The following is a 19,014-nucleotide window of genomic DNA, read 5'->3' as shown; positions in this document are numbered from 1 at the left end:
TTGCCGTCATTGCACATGCTGTGTTCAGCGGAAACCTTTGCATAGTGAAGTTGCTTTCAGTCCATGTGTTGCATGCCGTGCCCGGTGCTGGACTTGGCAGCGTGGAATATGAATAATGTCCTCGAGTTTCTCCATGCTGTCGTGGGCCACACGGGATGCACTTCTGGGGCTACTATCTATGGATTGTAACGACGTCACTCCAGTGGCGTCATAGGGTTATCGACCAATCAGAACAGACGTCACTGTTGACGTCAGTTTACGACCAAGCTCGATTGGCGTGCGGCGTGCTCGGCCATGGACACCAGAAGTTCCTTCTGCAGAGCGCACGTATATATAGCATTAGATATAGTATAGTCACAGTAGTCATGCATGTAGATGTAGATAACGCCAATCAATCAGTTTTACAATTTCCTCTGCGTTATCAACTCCCTACATGGATTTTGCTGCTCAAAACGGCCATTTGCACATTGTTTGGTATCTGACGGCTTTATGCCAATATCGTCAAGCAGGGTGTACGAAATCTGGTCTAGAACGGGCTGCAATGGCCATTGACTGGGCTTTTCTAGTCGCGCATTGAGTTGGGGGCAGGGCGTTGCGAGGAAAGCGATACATGGCGACGCTGAACTCAATTTTGGACTCGTCGTACAAGCTATCTGCGGATACGCCTAGCATGTTTGTGATACTCGACCAGCGCATACTATGAATAGTAACGTTACTACGTAGTAGTAATCCGTTCTAATCGAGTTGACCTCTCCAATAGAAAATATTTTATTTCGACCGTAATGAGGTTAGAACAGCCGTTGATAGCACAAAAACCGCTTGCATTGTTAAGGCGATTTCCTGAATCGAGTGCTACAAACTGCCAATTCTCATGGAAAGGTTCACAAAAGGTATTAATAGTAGTTACAGTAGTAATAGTGTTAGAGATGTTAGTTTTTCACCAGTTCTTGGTGAAATACTAACATCACTAACACTATTAGTACTTCAAAGTACTACAGTATTAATAGTAGTTAGTACTAGTGTTTGTGATGTTAGTTTTTCACCAAGTACTGGTATTAATATACTGTAGTACTTTGAAGTACTATTTACAGTTAATAGTACTCATTTGTAGAGGGTTCAAGTATGTGTTTTCACAAGGTTCGAGGTAAATAAGGCGAAATCCTTCTACTGTATTCTACTTCGAAGTACTACGTAGTACTTCGAAGTATAAGATAATAAAGGTAATACTTCTTGGGGTAATTAATGTATTATATCCAATCAAATGAAACTATAATTTCACTTGGTATTTCGGATGTTGGGATACATTTACAGTTCGGTTGGGTCACGTTAATATTGCTGTGAATCCATTCAATTTGGAGCATACCGTTACAGTATCTGTATAACAATCCCAAGTGAGTAGAAATTTCAGCGTCTCCTTATATTATGAAGGGCATTTTGAGCAGTGTACTCGTCGACTGTTGCTAGTCGTAGGGGGGTCTATGAATTGTACGACCTCAGGTCATCACTGCCAATACTGGACACGGCAACTTCGTGGAACTTCACCACTTCGTCGTAAATGCGGCCTAGGTCCGTCCATGTCAATTGATAATATAGTGATGAATGTGTGCAAGTCAAATAAATAGATATTTAAATATATATATATTGTGATTTGTTCTACTCAAAATTTCCTCCAGTGGTTGGTTGAATCAACCGCCGGACCTTGGAAATTTCATACTATAAAACGAAGTTGAAGAGGTATCTTTGTGACTGCAACGCATCAATCAATCTTTTTAGCCAATCAAATTGCAACTTTCATTCTTTGTAGCCAATCATACTCCTTTGCTAGATTAGTTGGCCATTTCATCAATCCCCCAAAATAGGCAAATTTGACTGAAAAGCACAATATATATATATATATATATAAGAATGCTGCATACGTTTGTGTTGGTCGCGTGTGAATTGGTCGTCGTTGTCTTCGTTCGGAATGTGCAGCGACGCTGGTGCCATGATCTATCATCAACACATTCATTTACTATCATAACTATCTGGCAAATTATATATATATATATATATAAGGGTACTATAACAAATCGAAACATGTATTATATATATTACCTCTTGCGAGTGCATGTTGGGGACTTGGGCCAAAAACGGGTGCGCCAGGGCTTCGTCTACCTAATATCATCACGATAAAACACAGAATATCACATTATAACACAAACGATCACAATAACAGAGAAAGCAGAACTGTACCGTCAAGCGTTTGGCAGGGTTAAAATGCAGCAGTTGGCGCAGCAGGTCGAGCGCTTCCGATGGCGCGCCAGGGTACATCTAATATCGCAAGTACGTCAAGCCCCCGTCCTCGATAAAGAGATCACGTCATCCAAACATGATCACGTCATCAAAACACGATCACGTCATCAAAACAAAACATGATCACGTCATCCAAAACACGATCACGTCACTTCTAAGTGTCGTACGTCGTGCAAGTTGACGGGTGGCTTCTTGGGAATTTGGCGCAAGAGGGGCGCGAACTTGGTCATGTGCGCGATGTCCTCTTCCGCGGGGGTTCCAATCACATTGAAAATGACAAACAGCTGATCCATCTCCTTCTTGTACGTGACCGTATCGGTCGGGCTTAGCGTCGTACACGACCGCCCAGGAAACAATGGCTTGCGGTTCTAATGATATATAAACAACAAATATATTAGTCGAAGGCAAGTTTTTGTATATATTTTATATATATATATACCAGGTAATGTTGGCAGTTTTCCGCTTGCATATTGAGCAGTTCGCCGAAAATGCACCCGATGCTCCACATGTCCACGGCTCGGCCGTAGTCCTAATAAATATATATATTTATTTATACCATGTCTAGAATATTGAAATATTAACAAGTGGAGGATAAGTACCTGAAGGAGGATCAATTCCGGGGCGCGATAGTACCGAGACACGACGTGCTTGGTCATTTGCCGGGTGTACTATTCACAAACAATCGATGAATTTAAAATGCATTTAAAATGCCCGTTTATATCACATTTGACATTCACTGTGGCAACAATCCAGTGAATAAAAATACGTCCACTGCAAATACCCAAAACACAATCCATACAATCGTCAAATACAGTTGATATCTTAGCTCATCAAAACAATAACAAAATATATTTGTGTGTTTAAATATATATATATATATATATATATATATACCTTGCGAGTAGTTCCAGTCGTAGCAGCACCGGCGACTGGCGAGTCCGCCGAGGGAGTTCCGGTCGGAGAATGATGGTCGCTTTCGTCGTTGATGTCCTTATCCGTAGCGGCGTCGGTGGCCGTCGGTTCATGAGGAAGGCATACTCGGGCCAGGCCAAAGTCGCAAATCTATTGTGGTGGATAAATATCCGATGAAATATATTTAAAATACCAATGATATACGAACGCCGCTGCTGCATTGATTGAAAATCCAAACAATAATAATATATTGGACACACACACTCGTACTTGATCTATCTACTGTATTGGCATACGAGTGCATGTTTTAAAATATGTTTTAAATACGAAGCATATATGCATGTCAAACCATTTAAAAAACGACGAAAACACGAGGAATATTTAAAAACCAAAACAAAAGGTGACATACAAGTCATATATATATCATCGGCACAAGTACGAGTATGTAGCCAATATATCCGATTGCAACCAAATCCTCAACGTCAAATTAGTGTGTGACTTTAATTAGTGTGATGATGGACCAAATTGCCACAGGACAACCCTTTACAAAGGTCAGTAACATATATATATCATCGGCAATATATCCGATTGCAACCATATCCTCAACGTCAAATTAGTGTGTGACTTTAATTAGTGTGATGATGGACCAAAACAACCCTTTACAAAGGTCAGTACACAGAATCAATCGATATTCGATATTTGGCGAATTTAGCACTCAAAAGTCCAAACAAATCGAGTAAAAATAAATAAATACCTTGAGGCTGAGCGTTTCGTTGAGCAAAATGTTGGCCGGTTTCAGATCTCGATGGACGATCGCACAGGCGTGCATGTGCTTGAGTCCGTGAAGCAGCTGATGCAGAAACACTTGGACATGGCGGATATTGAGGTACTGCGGCAGGCAAAACAGTTTCTGGAGGTCCGTGTCTGCATATTCGAAGACAAGGTACAGGTCGCGGAAGCTATCGTAGTCCTTGGGCGGGATCACGTCCAGCAGCGTCACGAGGTTGCTGTGGTGGACGTGGCGAAGGATGTAAATCTCGCGGAAGAGCCGGATGCAGTCCTGCGCGCGGTCGAACACGTTGATCACGCGCTTAATGGCCACGCGTTTGTCTCGAAGGGTGTCGTACGCTTCCGCCACCTGCTGACAGTGAGCACGCATGTCACTAAAGAGAGGGATGTACCTGGCCATAAGAGCCTTGGCCCATGGGGCGGACGAACTTGTACTGGTCGCCGCACTCCCACGTGTCGAAGTTCCACAGTCGCGCGGTTTGCTGCTCCAACATAGCCACGTCGTTGGTCGATGGCGGCGCGGCGCGCGACGAGGGTGGCGGACCGCTGGACTGGGAATGGTAGGACGACGAGGCTGCATGAGAGCGAGATCCCGACGACGACGCCGGGGGTATGGGATGATGATGGTCCATGCTCGTTTTCCGTCGCTGGAGCGGGGGATGGTGCATGTCGGGTGATAGCGGCGTCGGCGCCATGTACGCGGACGGACCGTATGGTGTCGGTGCGCAATACGTGTCATGTTCGTGCTGGTTGTTTCCGCGCATCATGTGAATCATCGGGGACGGCGTGGACGTTGTGCTGGCGGGCTGGATTTGATCGGACGACTTCATCTTCTTCACGCCAAGGTGCGCGCGTGACGACGAAGATGGCGGCGCAGCGGTGACCACGTGGGGTACATGGGCGACGTCTTTGGCTCCCGTCGGCACGGTGTCCTCGGACGCTCGGCGCTTGGACGCGGTCTTAGCCATCGATGCACGTGCCTCCGTCAATCCACCGTGGAATAGTGTTATAAAGAAGTTGGACCAAGGCAACAAACAGCTGGCCGAGTTTTATGACTGGGCGTTTGTATGGGGTGCCTGGGTCCAAAGACACTCCCCCTCGATGTATGGAGACGTTGATTTGCATATTTTGTACATTGCAATATGAACCCAACAACCGCCTCCAATACCTCGTGTCTCTCGCAATACATTGATTAAGTAAATATAGTGCCAAGTTTGTAAATATATGCAATTTGATTGCTACCGGTCGATCAGCCACCAGTTCCATGTACAGTACGAGATCTGCCGACATCAAATATCCAAGAGGCATGCGGACATGTCAAGAAGGATGGGCTTCGCAGGGTGACAAACGTGCAGGAATCGAATGAGACAGTGAGAGAGAGGTCACATGGATGCCTGTGTACGTACTGCATGCTCTTGGCAAGGTCGTCCAAAGACTACGAAGGCATGAGTGAGTAGTGTATGGCATTACAATGTCTCCACGACCGAATGTGAGGGGGTGGCTCGCATCTTCTAGGTAGAGAGGTGGAAGCGAAAGACAGGTGACAATGCGGACACACTTCTCTTACACTATTAGTACATGCAAGCGGTAGGACGTCAGGCAAGGATCTCTATGTGTGTGTTCGCCGAGGACAGTCTGTCTCCATATTACTCTGCACCCATGTTTATTATATCCCCCATTCGCTGTGTATCTGCTACTCTCATTCACCCTTGATGCACGTGACAATCCTAAGTCAACGCCGTGAGGACATGACAAGAAGATCGGGATCGTCGAGGTGGCGTACCAGTCGAACCCTTCAAACAACCCCGAGCCCTTCGTGGCGGTGGTTTCCTTGATGCTCCATTGTCGATTCCGAATGTCGGATAACCCCATGGCCTCCGAGATCTATATGCAAATCAAGGACACGTGAGGGATGGATGGATGGATCGATGTGGTGTGGATGTTGTACCTGCGCGGCGTTGAGCGCGCCTCGTTGATCCTGCTTGTTGGCAAACACGAGCAAGATAGAGTCCTTCAGCTCTTCTTCTTCAAGCATCGCATGCAGTTCCTGCTTGGCAATGTTGAGGCGATCGATGTCGGCCGAGTCCACGACGTAGATGATCGCGTCCGTGTTGGGGTAGTAACACCGCCAGTATGGCCGGATGCTTGTTTGCCCACCGAGGTCCCATACTTGGAACTTGATGTTCTTGTACTGCATGGTTTCTACGTTGAACCCAATCGTCGGCACGGTTTGCTCGATCTCCTCGGCTTGAAGACGGTCTACTCAGCAGAACAACGTGAGGACATGCCAGGAGACATCGCTGCTACGTACATAAGATAGTGGTCTTCCCTGCGTTGTCCAGGCCGAGGATGAGGATGCGAACCTCCTTGCTGCCGAACAGAGACGCAAACACTTTGGAAAACATGATGCCCATGTTGCCTCGAGGGTCCGCCGCCTCCGCCGAAGAATGGAAAATGTCGAGCACTAATGCCTTGCCCAATCATATTGCGTGGGTTCAGGAGGGATGTCCACGACGACCAAGTTGTCATCTAAGCATATCCCTGGCTATATCAATTACGTTTTACATTCTGACTTGACGTAAGTGAAATTCCATTTTCATTTTGTTAAAGTATACTTTTGTACACCCTCCCGTTTGTGACGCCATCAACATCAGTTGCCGCTCCCAGCTCCAAGCACTTGAGAATGTGATGCTTTGGGACAAGGCAGCATGGGTAGTTGGATGGAAGTAGCCTGATCTCTAGATGGAGATGAGTGGAACCAGCGAATGTAATTGCAGTCTGTCTCGACCTGTCCGGCAGAACTGGACAGCGCACCGAGCGAACGTGGATCGACGGCGTTTATAACTTGACTACTCGACAGAACTGGACAGCGAAGTGTGAGCCCATGTGGATCCGAGACGTTCATATCTTATGTCATGCAGCTGAGTAGCTTGGTGACTAATGCATGCTTCGAAGGGGTACATGCGTCCCTCGCCATACACATGTATCCTGGCGTTGCGTCCTCTGCCAAGAGGCCTAGAGACCACCACCGCTGGAGGTCACGACTCCAACGGGTTCCTGCTGCACGTTCCAAATTTGCTTCACAACAGGCGCCATGTCTGTTATACGTCGTCGTTGCCTCACGGTTGTCTTTTCTATTCCATGTCCCGAGATCCTATCTCAAGCCACTCGACGATATCCATCCTTCGTCCGTCGCATACGCTTACTCACACTCGTCCCTCTTGAAGCTTGTCTTGGCAGTCGCAATGGCTATTCTGGATGTCCTGCTGGCCACATGGAGCTAGCTCTCCATGTGAAGCAGTTGCCACCACAGCACCAACGCCAGACGCCGTCGGAAATTCGTGACGGTTTCAACACTCGCGAGTTCAAGACACGAAATGAACCAATCAGATCGCAAACTGGTCCAAACTCCGCCAATCAGCGGGCGTCGAGCGATTTGGTCACGCTTTGAAAAAGCGCACTGCAATTTGTTGGTGTTCAAGTGTCACTTTAGCATTTGCGCCTTTGCCATAGATACTACTAGTAATCGAGCATCATGCCGTCGATCTTGCGCCATGTCCACACTGCCAAGCGGCCGCATCCATCGAACCAAGTGCATGTCGGTGGCACGGACACGTCCAAAGCTGCGCTGCATGTCTCGAACCAACTACACACGACATCCCCGCAACCCCAATCCCTTGCTCCTCTTGTCCACCACCACCTACCTGCTCCTCCCACGACTACCTCTTCAGCGACCAACGATGGCAGTGAACCGTTCGGAACGATCCTTGGGACGTTTGAAGGTGTCGACGTCAAGTCGTGCTTGCTTCCTGACAACAAGTCAGCCCTTGACATGGAACGCGCGACATTCCAAGGGCATTGCACGGGGGTGCAATGGCAATGCGTCGAGCTCGCGCGGCGATATCTGTTGCAGCACCACCGCATCACATTCGACTGCATCCCCACCGCGCACGACATGTTTGACGCGGCCGTGTTCCGCCACGCCGCTTCTCGGTCATTAGTTCCGACGCGACGGGTTCCCCATGGCACGGCGAAATCTCGACCGACTAAGGGTTCGTTACTCCTTTGGAAAGCAGTGGGTCGCCATGCTCCAACAGGTCACGTCGCCGTGGTCGTCGATGCCACCGACACCCACGTGGACATTATCGAGCAAAACTTTTGCTTCTCCAAATGGCCCGAAGGGCGGCGGTATTCACGGCGGCTTCCCCTCGCGCCGCCATCCCACGACAATGCGTATGTGGTGGCCACGCAGTATGACGACGAAGAGTTCCACGGGTGGATCTCCGTCATATAATCAATGTTTCCATGTTATCTACACGAGTTGGTCACTGGGCACGTCGGTTACCGTCGGATCAGTACGATGGACGAGGTGGGAGCTGTCGCGGAAAAACGCATGCACGACGTTCACACCCCCGCTATGGTACAAGGCATTGTACATATTAGGTACTGTAGGCTATTTCAATGATAGGTCCGTACAAACAGGCTGTCAAATTATCAGTAGATATATATATATATATATCAGTATAGACATATATATCAGTATATATCTATGTCAAACACAATAAATAGATCCGATATATATATATATATATATATATATATATCGCATTCGCTGTGAATTAGGGATATCAATAAGTAGGGGGAGAGGCTACATATTTCGATGAAATGTCCACAGCAAGAAACCGTCATAATCAGTACTAATACAGTATATATATATATATATTAATTAGTATTACTACTTCGGGTAAGTAGTAAACACCACAAAAAGATATGAATCCAACATTACAATAATCGAGCAGTACCTGACGCCGAGGGCAGTGATAAGCGACGGGAGGAGGAAGAATGCAAACACGACGAGCGTTGCTACGAAGGTGGTTACAGGATGAGGTGGTAGTTAGAAGGAAGGGTCGTGGGTACGTACCTGCGAGCATGGTGTACACGAGATGTTCTTCTTTGAGCCCGTTCTTGTACAGCTGCTGAAGATGCTTGCGCTGGACAGCAAATGCCCCCCACGCCCCGGTGGTGGCAAGGACGCACAGCAGCGACCACGGATGGAACACGAGGATGCAAAACAACACGACCGTGAACAGCAGGATGTAGTTTACGAGGAAAAACTGGAGGTTGTGCTGCAAGCGCGGAGCGATTTGCGGTGGCTTTGGGATGCCGAACGGACGTTCTTCGCCCACACCCATGCAACTATGTACGCAACAAGTACAGATCAGTTGTGTGGGGAACAAGAACCCTGCACGTACACGAAGACGTTGCGGATCGCGTTCACGTGGATCTTCTCGCGAACCGAGCTCACCACCTGCCCCATGATGCTGTGAATCTTGATGTCATCCGAGTCGTGCAGCACTGGCGTCGCCGCCTCGAAGCCATTGCCGCTGGACGGGACCTTGTGGCGCTGTTCGCCGCGTTGCTGCGGTTCCCCCATATTTTATTGATAGTTCTCTCCAGTCCGTTTTTTTTGTTTTCAAATTAGCGTTATCGCGGCAGTCAGAATATGCGCCCAACTAGGCCTACTACTACTAGTAGTACTAGAAAACTAGTGGGACATGACAAAATCCGGATATGTATTGACAAAATCCGGATATGTATTTGAATTTACCGGCACACACGAATCCGCCGAAAGGTCACGCGGTGACATGGCGGGACCGGAGGAGCGAGGAGGATCGAATGGCGGGGGCGACTTAAAGGATGAAGATGTGGTGGCGGTGGGCTCTATCTCCAACGTCCTGCGCCGAGCATTCCTTGACTACTACACGAGCGACTTTGACAAGAACCTGAATGCAGAATGGGCCGACGACGTTGCACCAGACACCGCCGACGGTAGCAGCGTGACTGCGACAGACAGCGAAGGACGAGAAGAGACGAACCAAGACGATACCACAACTGCGTCTCGCATTGCCCCGGACCATCCGTACTTGGTGCTCGCCAAGGAGCGTGTGGCAGCGATCGACGCCAACTTGCGCGAAAAGGTCACCCAAGCGTCGGACCTCATGGCCCTTCTGGAATCCCGACGCCAGGACGCCGCGAAAAAGGACGAGCAGCAGGCGCGCGAGTTAATCGCTCAAGGTCTCGTCGTGAAGGCTCAGATTCCGATCGGACCGTCCAATTTCACGCTCCATCGCGACGAATTGCTTCCGTTTGGGGAATTTGCCACGTCATTGATCCACGCGCGCGACTTGCTTCAAGCCAACCACGAGCGCATGTTGGATCGATCTGGGAACGGCCCGACGGCCCAAATCAAAGCCGCCAAAGCCGCGATTCAAGTCCCAGGGTACCTCTCGTCCACAGCGAGTGTGAGCATTCGCAAAGGCATGACACTTCCAAAGAGCACGGCACCTGCTCACTCGTCATATGACGGCAATCACGATGAAGACGAAGAGTATGTGAGTGAATTCGTCGACGACGACGCAGCAGTAGTGCCTTCATCATCGTCCACTATCACCACCAACAACAACGTGTCCAACACAAGCAACAAGTATAAACCGACACGTATGTCGAAGCGGCCGCCGCCGACGCCGACGCTAAGCACGGAAGCGCAGCTACTCAATGCCAAGATCCTCACGCGCATGCAGAGCACACTCCAGTTCCCCCGCAACCCCCGCTATGACAAATCGAACGACTCAATCAACGAACTAGCGCCATCTTTCGTGGTTGAGCCCAACCCCGTCGAGTTTACCTCGTACGATATGGGGGGCATCTACGAGCAGTTGGTGCTTCTCAAGAACGTGAGCTCCTTGTCCGGCCGGTGTCGCATCCTCCCGCCCTCGTCCACGTTCTTCATGCTCGCGTCCGTGCTGTACCCAGACTCTTCCGGTCTCATCGCGCCGGGGTTGACCTGTCAAGTGCGCGTCCAATTCGCCCCCGACACCCGCGCCGACTACAGCGACTCGTTCGTTGTCATGATAGAGACCCCCAGCGGCACGGACATTCCGCTTCAAGTGCCCCTGGCGGCCCATCGCGACCCGCCGCGGCTGTCGCTGCCGTCGACGCTGCTCGCGTCCTGCTGCCTCATCGGAGGCACATCCACCACGACCATCTCGTGCTTGAATTCCGGCGGCCGCGGTCGGTTCTGGCTTGTCAGCGACGCCGACTGGGGTGTCGCCAACGTCCTCGACAATATCCACGCACTGCAAGCACAACCAACTCCCGCCCCCGCCGCCTTGTCCATCGGTCCATTCACGCTGTCGCCGTGTGACATGGATCTGGGCACGGGCGACGCCGCCGACCTCACGCTTGTGTACACCCCCACGGTCGTCGGGACCGAATCCGCCACGTTTTACATTGTGTGCGACAACTGTCTAGTAAAACCGTTCAAAGTTGCGGGTCGGGGGTGTGAAATCGACATCGCGCCAGTGACAATCAACCGCGTGCCGATTGAAGCGACCGTGGCGTCGATGGGGCCGCTCGACCGCCTGCTGTTTGCCCCCATCATGACGCACGCCATGGCCACGCAAACCTTCCAGGTCGTTAACCATACGCCGCTGGCGTTGCCGTTTGAGTGGGTTGTTGTCGACAAGCACCAGCACCAACTACAACTCATGACCAGCCGCCATGCCACCACCAATCATCACATATGTGAAGAAGATAAACAGGGCCAGCTCGTGTCGGCACGATTACGGGTGCCGTTTGAGATTGCCCCATCTACCGGTGTACTTGGCCAAGGCGCGACCGCGACCTTTGTCGTCACGTTCACCCCCACAACAGTCGCGTCATTTGGTGCACTGGCATCGCTCACGATCTGCCACGTGCCGCCGTGTTGCCTGCCGGGGGCCGCCAGGAACAACGGGCGGGAGGACTCAGCTGCCCTTACCACAGTGGACGCGATGCAATTGACGCTTGAAGGCGCATCGATGCCATCTGCCATCCACCTCAACCCGTGGATCGTGTCGTTTGGCGGGGATACCTGCTTGAACAGGGACATTGCAGCGCCCCTGGTGATGTCGAACCATGGCCCCACGGCCGTTGCGTTTCGATGGGGGCATCACAGCCAGCAACAACATGACGACAATGATGATGATGCGATCGATTTTGGGGGGAAACACGACTTGATCTGCCACGTGGAGCCCAGTGAGGGCACCGTGCCCGCCCATGGCACATGTACGGTTGTTGTGCACGTGACACCCCATCGCACAGGGAGGTTTGGGTTTCCCGTAACCTGCGCCGTGGAAGCGTCGTCGCAGGTCGTGGCATGGGTCCAAGGGCATGTGCCGCGGCCACACATTCGCCTTCTCGCGCCCGAAATCGACTTTGGCCTTGTGAGCGTCGGCAACACTGCGACGCAAGTGCTGCGGTTTCAAAACGACAGCGCAACCGTGGCCACGTACCGATTTTCCCACGTAGGCCCCCCCGGTTTTGTGCCCCTACTGAAACGAACCAACTCGACCGACTCGATGGCGTCGTCGCGGTTTTCATTCGTCACATCATCCGACGCTAGCACGACCGACGACAAGCCAGACGTGCCCCATAAATGTGTCTTGTCATTCCATCCAGAAGATGGCACGTTGCAGCCGGGGGAAGAGGGGATGGTCTCGATTGTGTGTACGAGCGGCAAGTACCCCGAGCGGTTCCGCGGGTCGGTTCAGTGCGAAGTCGTGGACGCCGCGACGACGTGCATTTCCGCGCGAGGTGAGATCCAATGTCCCCAAGTATACCTAAGCCAAACCAAGGTCGCCCTCGGCACCACGTACATTGGAGTCCCCGTTACACGGACTTTAGCCCTTGTGAATGTATCCAACCTGCCGGCGCCGTTCAAGTGGGTCGAACCACTGGGCAAGTCGAAAGCGTACTCGGTCGAGTTTCACCCCCGCAGCGGGACGCTAGAGTCCAAGCAGTCACTACATGTGACCATCGTCTTTACCGGACGGGCGCCGGGGCTTACAGACGTGGTGTTTTCATGTCAAGTGCGGGGGGTGCTCGTACCCCTCGGGTTTGAACTTGTGACACTGCAAAAGGGGCTCGTGTTGTCGTACCAACTGGTGGACGACACAGTGTCGCAGGGTACCGCCGTCGTGTCCCCCGACGCCCCCGTCGGGTCGAGTTTGCCCAAACTCCACTTTGGCGAACACGTGCCACTGTTTGCACGCAAGTCGCTCCGTCTCTTGATTCGCAATCACAGCGGGATCCCGGCTAAACTATCCCTCGAAGCGCGCAAGTACAACACGACGCTCCCTGACAATGCAACCATCCCCCCCCAGGCATCATCATTGGAGCCTCGCGACAAGGCGTTCCAGTCCGAGTCGGGTCGACAGTACAAATCCAACCAGGCCAACGTCCATCAAGACCGCATGCTACTGAGCGCTGGACTGGGGGTAGCGCTGCTATGCGCGCCGTCCACCGTGTCCATCGCCCCATGGGAGCAGACTGTCGTGACCGTGACCGCCCTCAACAACATGTCGGGGCGGTACGTCGATGACATTGTCGTTAAGTTGGACACGATGCCCCCCGTGAGACTCAGCGCTACCATCAACGTCGTGGGGTGTCCGCTGAGCATCAACCCCAACTGCGTCGGGCTTCGGATGCATCACGACCCCCGCTTCCCCCTCCTCGAGTTTGGCATCCTCCCGCTGCAGGCCGACATAGTGACCCGCAAGGTTCAAGTCATCAACACTGGCCCCATTCCCGCAAAGGTTACGTGGAAACTCGCCGAGTACCGTGATCCTGACGCTGTCGAGCGCGTGGTGGACGTGACGGTCGCCGTCGGGCCCCGCAACCTCGTGGACGTCCGCATCCGCCTCCATGTCCAGAAGGATGACATCGCGGTCCCGTTCACAGTCGAGCCCATGGAACGCGTGATAGCCAAGCACGACCACGCCAACTTTGTCATGACGTTCCATCCGCAGTCGTGCCCCGTCGGCGTCGCGCGGGCCCTTGTCGTCGCCGACGCCGAGTGGCTGCACGGGGAAAACGCGGCCGTTTATCGCCCCGACTCGTCACTGAGTAACCAGAGCTCCACGTCATCGCTCATGATGGGGGCGGTGGGCAAGGCGCTCAAAGCCGTGCGCCTTACAAACGCATTGGGCAAAGCCAAACCCGGCGGCGCGCTCAACTTTAAGAGCGTCGCGTGTGTGCAGCTCGCCGTGACCGGCGAAATCGTGCCGCCGGCTTTGCACTGGGACAAGGCATCCCCCTCGCGCGCGACGTTCACCACGTGGTCGCTGCACCCACCGACCCATCCAGCAATGTTTCAAACGATGCAACTCGTCAACCGCCTCGCCACCAAGCTCACGTTCCGCCTAGACACGGCCGGTCCGTTCTCGATCGTCCAAGCCACCGCCGCCGCCAACAACCACCATCATCCGCTGTCGGCGAGCGTCGTGTCGCCGACGAGCCGACCGCTCGCGTTCAACCAGCACCCGACGCCCAGCTTCACCCTCGGCCCAAGTCAAAGCGTGCAAGTGCACGTGCAGTTCCACCCCCCTCCAACCCCGTCCACCACCGCCATCACCCTCCCTGCGACGTCGTTGTCCACCGCCGTGAGTTTATCCGGACACCTCGGCATCCGGTTTAGCCACGGAAGTGTGCAAACGATCGCGCTGCAAGGGCGCGTCCTTCGGCCCCAGCTCGTGCTCGCGCCGTCGCAGTTCCATTTCGGCCGCGTGCACTGTGAACGAACCCACACGATCCGCGTGTTCTTGGCCAACCCCACCGAAGTGGACGTTCACTTTACCGTTCGCCACCACCACCACACGCCGTCATCCCATCAGCTGCAACCGCCGCACCCGTCCGCTGCCGACGACGACCCAACCGTGTTTCAAATCGCGACCATGTCCGGCACGCTGCGGGGACCGACGTTGCCCCTGCACACGGCGGGCGCGGCTGTGCCGACGCCGTCCCCGGATTACGCGGCGGCGATCCACCCACCCATGGAGATCGTCGTGACGTTTGCACCGTCGCAGCCCAAGAAGTACAAGTCGAGATTTCGATTTGACGTGGTTATGGGCGACGGGTTCGACTTGGTGCTTGAAGGGGAAGGCACGCTCGTGGAGCACAAGCAACAGCCGTCTGGATCGAGGGCCGTTCCTCGAGCCGCGCCGCTGCGGCATTCCCATTACATGCTTGGCAAAGTGAAGGAGTAACACGACATGGCCAGGATTGATGAAACAGTGTCACGTGAACGATGTCGCGTGACCGAGGTTATGAGGATGGTTGTGGCATGTTTCCATCGTGGAACGAACGATACTAGTACAGTACAGGTCAAGTCAAACCCAACCAAACTGCCACCAGACTCACACGAGTTCTTCCCTCCAATATGCACTTGCGCAGTCCAGAAAGGACGTCGATATAACTTAAGTTAGATGAAGCAAGCGACCCAGTTGTCTACGATCGACGTTCGCGGCCGCGGAAGGTTCATAAATACGAGTTCGTGGTCGAGGGTTCAGACACAGGATTGGATCCAGTGATGCAACACTTCCTTGTCGTGGTCTCCCAGCAGTTCATAGCCTTCGACTTCAGGCAATGTCGCAGGTGTCTCGCAGCACGTCAAGTGGTGCCAGTCGATGCCAATGTTGCCATTCACGTGGTGGAAGATGATGCCGACACGGATGCTTCCGGTCTGAATCGCGTCGCGACATGCTTGGCAGGTCGACGCACCGTTCTTGGCGATGCCTAGGATCGGCAGTTCGCAGCGCTTCCACGGGTTCACGTGGGTCGTCCCTGGCATGCCGGCGGGGGCTGTGTGTTGCGTGCTCGAGTTCAAATTCACGACTCGTGTGGAAATGAATCCGCTTTTTTGTAAGGGCGGGTACACTAATTCCCTTGTTTACAACGCATTCTCACCAGTCACGCCGCCGTCTGCCGCATGTCAAAAACCGTGTTTTCATGGATATAACGTAGACACGTTTCGGCTGTAAACACGTTTTAACATCCATTTTCTCACGTGGATACCGCGTTCATCTCGGCATGGTCGACATTTAACGCTTAAAACGTACATACGATCTACGTTTCCAGATGGGGTGCTTTAGATAAGGGAATATTTGCCCACAGAGGTCCAGATGCTATTCCGAGACAGTGGGATCTCGGAACCCAAATGGACCCCTCAAGATGCTTCGAGGTATTTGAGACGATGCCTCATAAGACTAGGAATTTATACTAAAAGCTAAGTCTATTTAGGTTATTTATCCGAAATAGACAACGGATTTGGGGCTAAATCGGATGGATGGTATCGAATGTTCTGGTTTCAAACGAAGTGTAGAACGGACAGCGACAAGTGTTTAGTCGATTTGTTATGGTTTCGGGGCGTATCTGTCAAAATAACCACGAAAATACATGCACTTTGAACGGCTTGACTAGTCCTGTGAACTTATTGAGGCGAGCGCGCCTTGCAAGGGTGCTTCTATCCCCCGAGGTTGTCGCGTGGAGATTCCACGATTGAACGCGAAAACGATCTTCGAATGAATGGCGCCCACACCTTGGAGGTGTGTAACTTTTTGCGTTTTGAAACACCCTGGAATTACTTTTTGTTATTGTTTCAAGGTTTAAAGGGGGAACTTATGCGAAATATGTACTCTTGTCCAACAAGTCTGACCAAGTTGCAATCCAAAAGAGGATTCATTGGGGGTACATGTATATGTATGTATTCGATGCGAATGGATGTTGTGTGACTTGGTTGTCAGCGTGGTTTCACTACTCTACTGTAGTTATGAATTGAAGATCCCGTCGAAAATGCAACGGTTGTTCAACTTTTCAATATCCTGAACTCGTAATGACACGAATTATACTGTAAGTAGAAATACTACATACTACGTAGTATACGTTTAACTCCAAGTTTACTGTACCAGTATCTCGCCTTCAAACCTGCCCCGCCGGCTGGTACTGTACTGTACCTACCCGTATGAATTGGAAAAGACACTTACTGTGCTGTACCGATATGAATTGGAACGAGCCGACAGTACTACCGGTATACTAGTACTGTACAAACTGCTAGCTACAGTACAATTGCTTGGTGGAAGCTCAATATTTGGTGGTGAATATCACCACAAAACACACGCGCATGGTTCGTCGAAAATGTCGTCTTGAGAAATGTTGTGGGGGGCGGCATCAAGTGGAGGGGGACCACTTGCCCCCGGCCAATGCAATGGATCCATTACCGGTACACAGCCATGACGAACAACGGTCGCAAGGCGTTATCAGCAACACACACGACACTGCCTGTCCTGTACTACGTCGCAGAATCAAGGGGCTGAATGAGTCGGTGGAGGCTAATAAGCCTATGGCCAGGGTTCATCGGCCCAGGACTTTTTGCCCATGGCTTCGTCCGGGGGGGATTCTTGAGCTACGTATCGGTATTTGTTTTTTTTCGCATGGAAATCAAGATTGGTTTTGTCGATGTGTGTTTCTGATTGGTCAATATTACGCGAAGTTTGGGGCATGGCAAGATACAAAAAACATCTCAGATATTGGGGGTTCTATGTCTTGACTGGGAAATGAATGATTCATTTAAATGAAAGTGTATATATATAATATATATAAACGTCCTTTGAAGTATGTATACACGACACGAATGATTCATTTAAATAAGTTTATTCCATTTCGACGATGTGTTTGCATACCCAACGCAACTTGACAGTCCATGGGAATAAAGTCAAGTTGATAATTCTGTCGCAGCAAAGGTGATGTGGGGTTGGCAGAAGCTCATTATCAAATCGCATCAAAAGTACGCCCCAATATGACATCTACCCAGCCCTGGACCAATACGCAGCTACCCATCCTTGGCCTCGCCACCAACGACAGCTCCACATGCCAAGCCTGCCTGTGTCCGATCAAGGCAGGCTCGATTCGAGTGGGGATCATCTTCCAACACTTGAGCGGATTCATCGGCTTGGACTGGCATCACTTGACGTGCTGTGAAACTCCTCAGTTGTTGCGCCACGTCGACGGATACGAACTACTCGGCGACGACTCGAAGGCCACCCTCAACGATTTCATCGCGATCTCAGAGCAAACGCAATGCGCATGAACGTCGCGATTGTCCTCTCTCCCTCAAGTGACATTCCCTTCCCCGTCCGAGTCCAGCGACTGTTCAGCTGTGCCAACAACTTGCTCCATCCACAGGCAAGTGTCGTGGCCGACCAATCGCCGTCGCCAGATGCACAAAAGTACAGTACACTGCAAATGCACGCATACAAGCCGTGCAAAACTCACAAAGGCGGCGGCGACGCTGCCATAACGTTAGCTACCATGTTAGCGCTCATGTTAATAGTATTGTTTGTTTTGTTTATTCTAAACTGGAGAGACTTGGAGACTGAAATATTGCAATATTCTGGCCCAAATCAATGAATCTGATCAAAATGGAAACATGTCTTGCTTGAAAAGTACTATTCACCGAAATCCAAGTTACTGTAATTCCAAGTGGGATCCAAAACGACGCCATCTTACAAAATATTGGACCTTTTTACCTCTATTTTGAAAATGGCATTTTTGGTTTATCTCACTTTGCCAAAAATTGGAATAATATTTTTGAAAAGTTACCAGACGGATCCAAATGTACAGATGAATACTATTAATAGTATTGGTAGAGGAGGGAGGATCTAGCCAACCAGATTGCAGGAGACCACCATCAACATCTGATTAGTGTGTGACTTGTGAACTACTATTAATAGTGTGATAACCATCAGCATACATACAGTAACGTTAGGACAACTTTTTGCATACAAATTTCAGTGACAGATTTGGCGAATCGCCACGCAAGCCCAACTTTGGCAAACAGGACAATCCTAGTATTAATAGTACTGTACGTAACGGAAGTACAAATGTTATGGTCGTGGGGAAGTCTGTAGCCATCCATCCATACCTGACAGCACAGTAGTTTCGAGTTGACTCAATTTGCTGACGAAGTTTTGACTTTCGAGGGCAACGGCGTTGGGTCTGTCGGCAAACCTTTTTGCTGGTGGTAGGTACCTAAAGTGTACACTAAATTGTACGCACTGTACGACATGGACAGGCACTACGGGATTGGGAAGCAGACGCTAGCATAACGAGGCGTGCTATTGGGCAGAAAGTTTGCAAATCGTTGCC

The 19,014-nt window shown here is 51.2% G+C and overlaps 7 protein-coding genes across 9 annotated transcripts; 3 read left to right on the top strand and 4 right to left on the bottom strand.

The window, feature by feature from the left end:
• Positions 1–1,396: 1,396 nt before the first annotated feature.
• On the bottom strand, positions 1,397–5,032 carry H257_15546 (CMGC/MAPK protein kinase). Of its 3 annotated transcripts, none has more exons than XM_009843688.1 (10): positions 4,386–5,032; positions 3,959–4,342; positions 3,187–3,354; positions 2,892–2,960; positions 2,732–2,821; positions 2,460–2,660; positions 2,233–2,310; positions 2,095–2,154; positions 1,917–1,989; positions 1,397–1,562 (listed from the first exon to the last, which is right to left on the bottom strand). In XM_009843688.1, the coding sequence occupies exons 1-10, from the start codon at positions 4,959–4,961 to the stop codon at positions 1,477–1,479; spliced, it is 1,785 nt and encodes a 594-aa protein (XP_009841990.1). In that variant the 5' UTR covers positions 4,962–5,032; the 3' UTR covers positions 1,397–1,476. The 3 variants fall into 3 exon arrangements, with proteins under 3 accessions (XP_009841990.1, XP_009841991.1, XP_009841989.1); XM_009843689.1 differs by having other exon boundaries at positions 2,095–2,150; XM_009843687.1 differs by lacking the exons at positions 1,397–1,562; positions 1,917–1,989; positions 2,095–2,154; positions 2,233–2,310 and having other exon boundaries at positions 2,384–2,660.
• Positions 5,033–5,631: 599 nt separating this feature from the next.
• On the bottom strand, positions 5,632–6,439 carry H257_15545 (hypothetical protein). Its single transcript, XM_009843686.1, has 4 exons — positions 6,305–6,439; positions 5,942–6,252; positions 5,777–5,877; positions 5,632–5,720 (listed from the first exon to the last, which is right to left on the bottom strand). The coding sequence occupies exons 1-4, from the start codon at positions 6,405–6,407 to the stop codon at positions 5,693–5,695; spliced, it is 543 nt and encodes a 180-aa protein (XP_009841988.1). The 5' UTR covers positions 6,408–6,439; the 3' UTR covers positions 5,632–5,692.
• A 1,056-nt stretch (positions 6,440–7,495) lies between these two features.
• On the top strand, positions 7,496–8,298 carry H257_15544 (hypothetical protein). Its single transcript, XM_009843685.1, has one exon. The coding sequence runs from the start codon at positions 7,529–7,531 to the stop codon at positions 8,285–8,287; it is 759 nt and encodes a 252-aa protein (XP_009841987.1). The 5' UTR covers positions 7,496–7,528; the 3' UTR covers positions 8,288–8,298.
• On the bottom strand, positions 7,600–9,483 carry H257_15543 (hypothetical protein). Its single transcript, XM_009843684.1, has 4 exons — positions 9,246–9,483; positions 8,915–9,189; positions 8,796–8,856; positions 7,600–8,408 (listed from the first exon to the last, which is right to left on the bottom strand). Exons 1-4 carry the CDS (start codon positions 9,425–9,427, stop codon positions 8,306–8,308), a joined length of 621 nt encoding a protein of 206 aa, XP_009841986.1. The 5' UTR covers positions 9,428–9,483; the 3' UTR covers positions 7,600–8,305.
• A 132-nt stretch (positions 9,484–9,615) lies between these two features.
• H257_15541 (hypothetical protein) lies at positions 9,616–15,703 on the top strand. The gene has a single exon (XM_009843682.1). The coding sequence runs from the start codon at positions 9,639–9,641 to the stop codon at positions 15,075–15,077; it is 5,439 nt and encodes a 1,812-aa protein (XP_009841984.1). The 5' UTR covers positions 9,616–9,638; the 3' UTR covers positions 15,078–15,703.
• On the bottom strand, positions 15,377–15,661 carry H257_15542 (hypothetical protein; the record flags this gene model as incomplete). The annotated part of the gene is made up of 1 exon (XM_009843683.1): positions 15,377–15,661. One exon carries the CDS (start codon positions 15,659–15,661, stop codon positions 15,377–15,379), a length of 285 nt encoding a protein of 94 aa, XP_009841985.1.
• A 1,901-nt stretch (positions 15,704–17,604) lies between the features above and the next one.
• On the top strand, positions 17,605–18,187 carry H257_15540 (hypothetical protein). The gene has a single exon (XM_009843681.1). It carries the CDS (start codon positions 17,666–17,668, stop codon positions 17,954–17,956), a length of 291 nt encoding a protein of 96 aa, XP_009841983.1. The 5' UTR covers positions 17,605–17,665; the 3' UTR covers positions 17,957–18,187.
• Positions 18,188–19,014: the final 827 nt, after the last annotated feature.

The sequence above is a fragment of the Aphanomyces astaci genome (genome assembly GCF_000520075.1).
Source record: "Aphanomyces astaci strain APO3 unplaced genomic scaffold supercont1.71, whole genome shotgun sequence".
In the NCBI taxonomy this organism is placed as follows: Eukaryota; Oomycota; class Saprolegniomycetes; order Saprolegniales; family Verrucalvaceae; genus Aphanomyces; species Aphanomyces astaci.
This window is presented reverse-complemented; position numbering and strand designations above follow the sequence as displayed.

Coding starts and splice junctions, on each gene's coding strand:
- H257_15546 (XM_009843688.1), bottom strand. CDS start 4,961: ATGGCTAAGACCGCGTCCAAGCGCCGAGCGTCCGAGGACACCGTGCCG. Junction 2,155..2,232: donor ACCCTGCCAAACGCTTGACG/GTACAGTTCTGC, acceptor TGATGATATTAG/GTAGACGAAGCCCTGGCGCA. Junction 1,563..1,916: donor CACACGCGACCAACACAAAC/GTATGCAGCATT, acceptor GGACGGACCTAG/GCCGCATTTACGACGAAGTG.
- H257_15545 (XM_009843686.1), bottom strand. CDS start 6,407: ATGGGCATCATGTTTTCCAAAGTGTTTGCGTCTCTGTTCGGCAGCAAG. Junction 6,253..6,304: donor AGGGAAGACCACTATCTTAT/GTACGTAGCAGC, acceptor TCTGCTGAGTAG/ACCGTCTTCAAGCCGAGGAG. Junction 5,721..5,776: donor TTGTTTGAAGGGTTCGACTG/GTACGCCACCTC, acceptor GCGTTGACTTAG/GATTGTCACGTGCATCAAGG.
- H257_15544 (XM_009843685.1), top strand. CDS start 7,529: ATGCCGTCGATCTTGCGCCATGTCCACACTGCCAAGCGGCCGCATCCA.
- H257_15543 (XM_009843684.1), bottom strand. CDS start 9,427: ATGGGGGAACCGCAGCAACGCGGCGAACAGCGCCACAAGGTCCCGTCC. Junction 9,190..9,245: donor GCGATCCGCAACGTCTTCGT/GTACGTGCAGGG, acceptor TTGCGTACATAG/TTGCATGGGTGTGGGCGAAG. Junction 8,409..8,795: donor ATCACTGCCCTCGGCGTCAG/GTACTGCTCGAT, acceptor CTTGTACCATAG/CGGGGGTGTGAACGTCGTGC.
- H257_15541 (XM_009843682.1), top strand. CDS start 9,639: ATGGCGGGACCGGAGGAGCGAGGAGGATCGAATGGCGGGGGCGACTTA.
- H257_15540 (XM_009843681.1), top strand. CDS start 17,666: ATGACATCTACCCAGCCCTGGACCAATACGCAGCTACCCATCCTTGGC.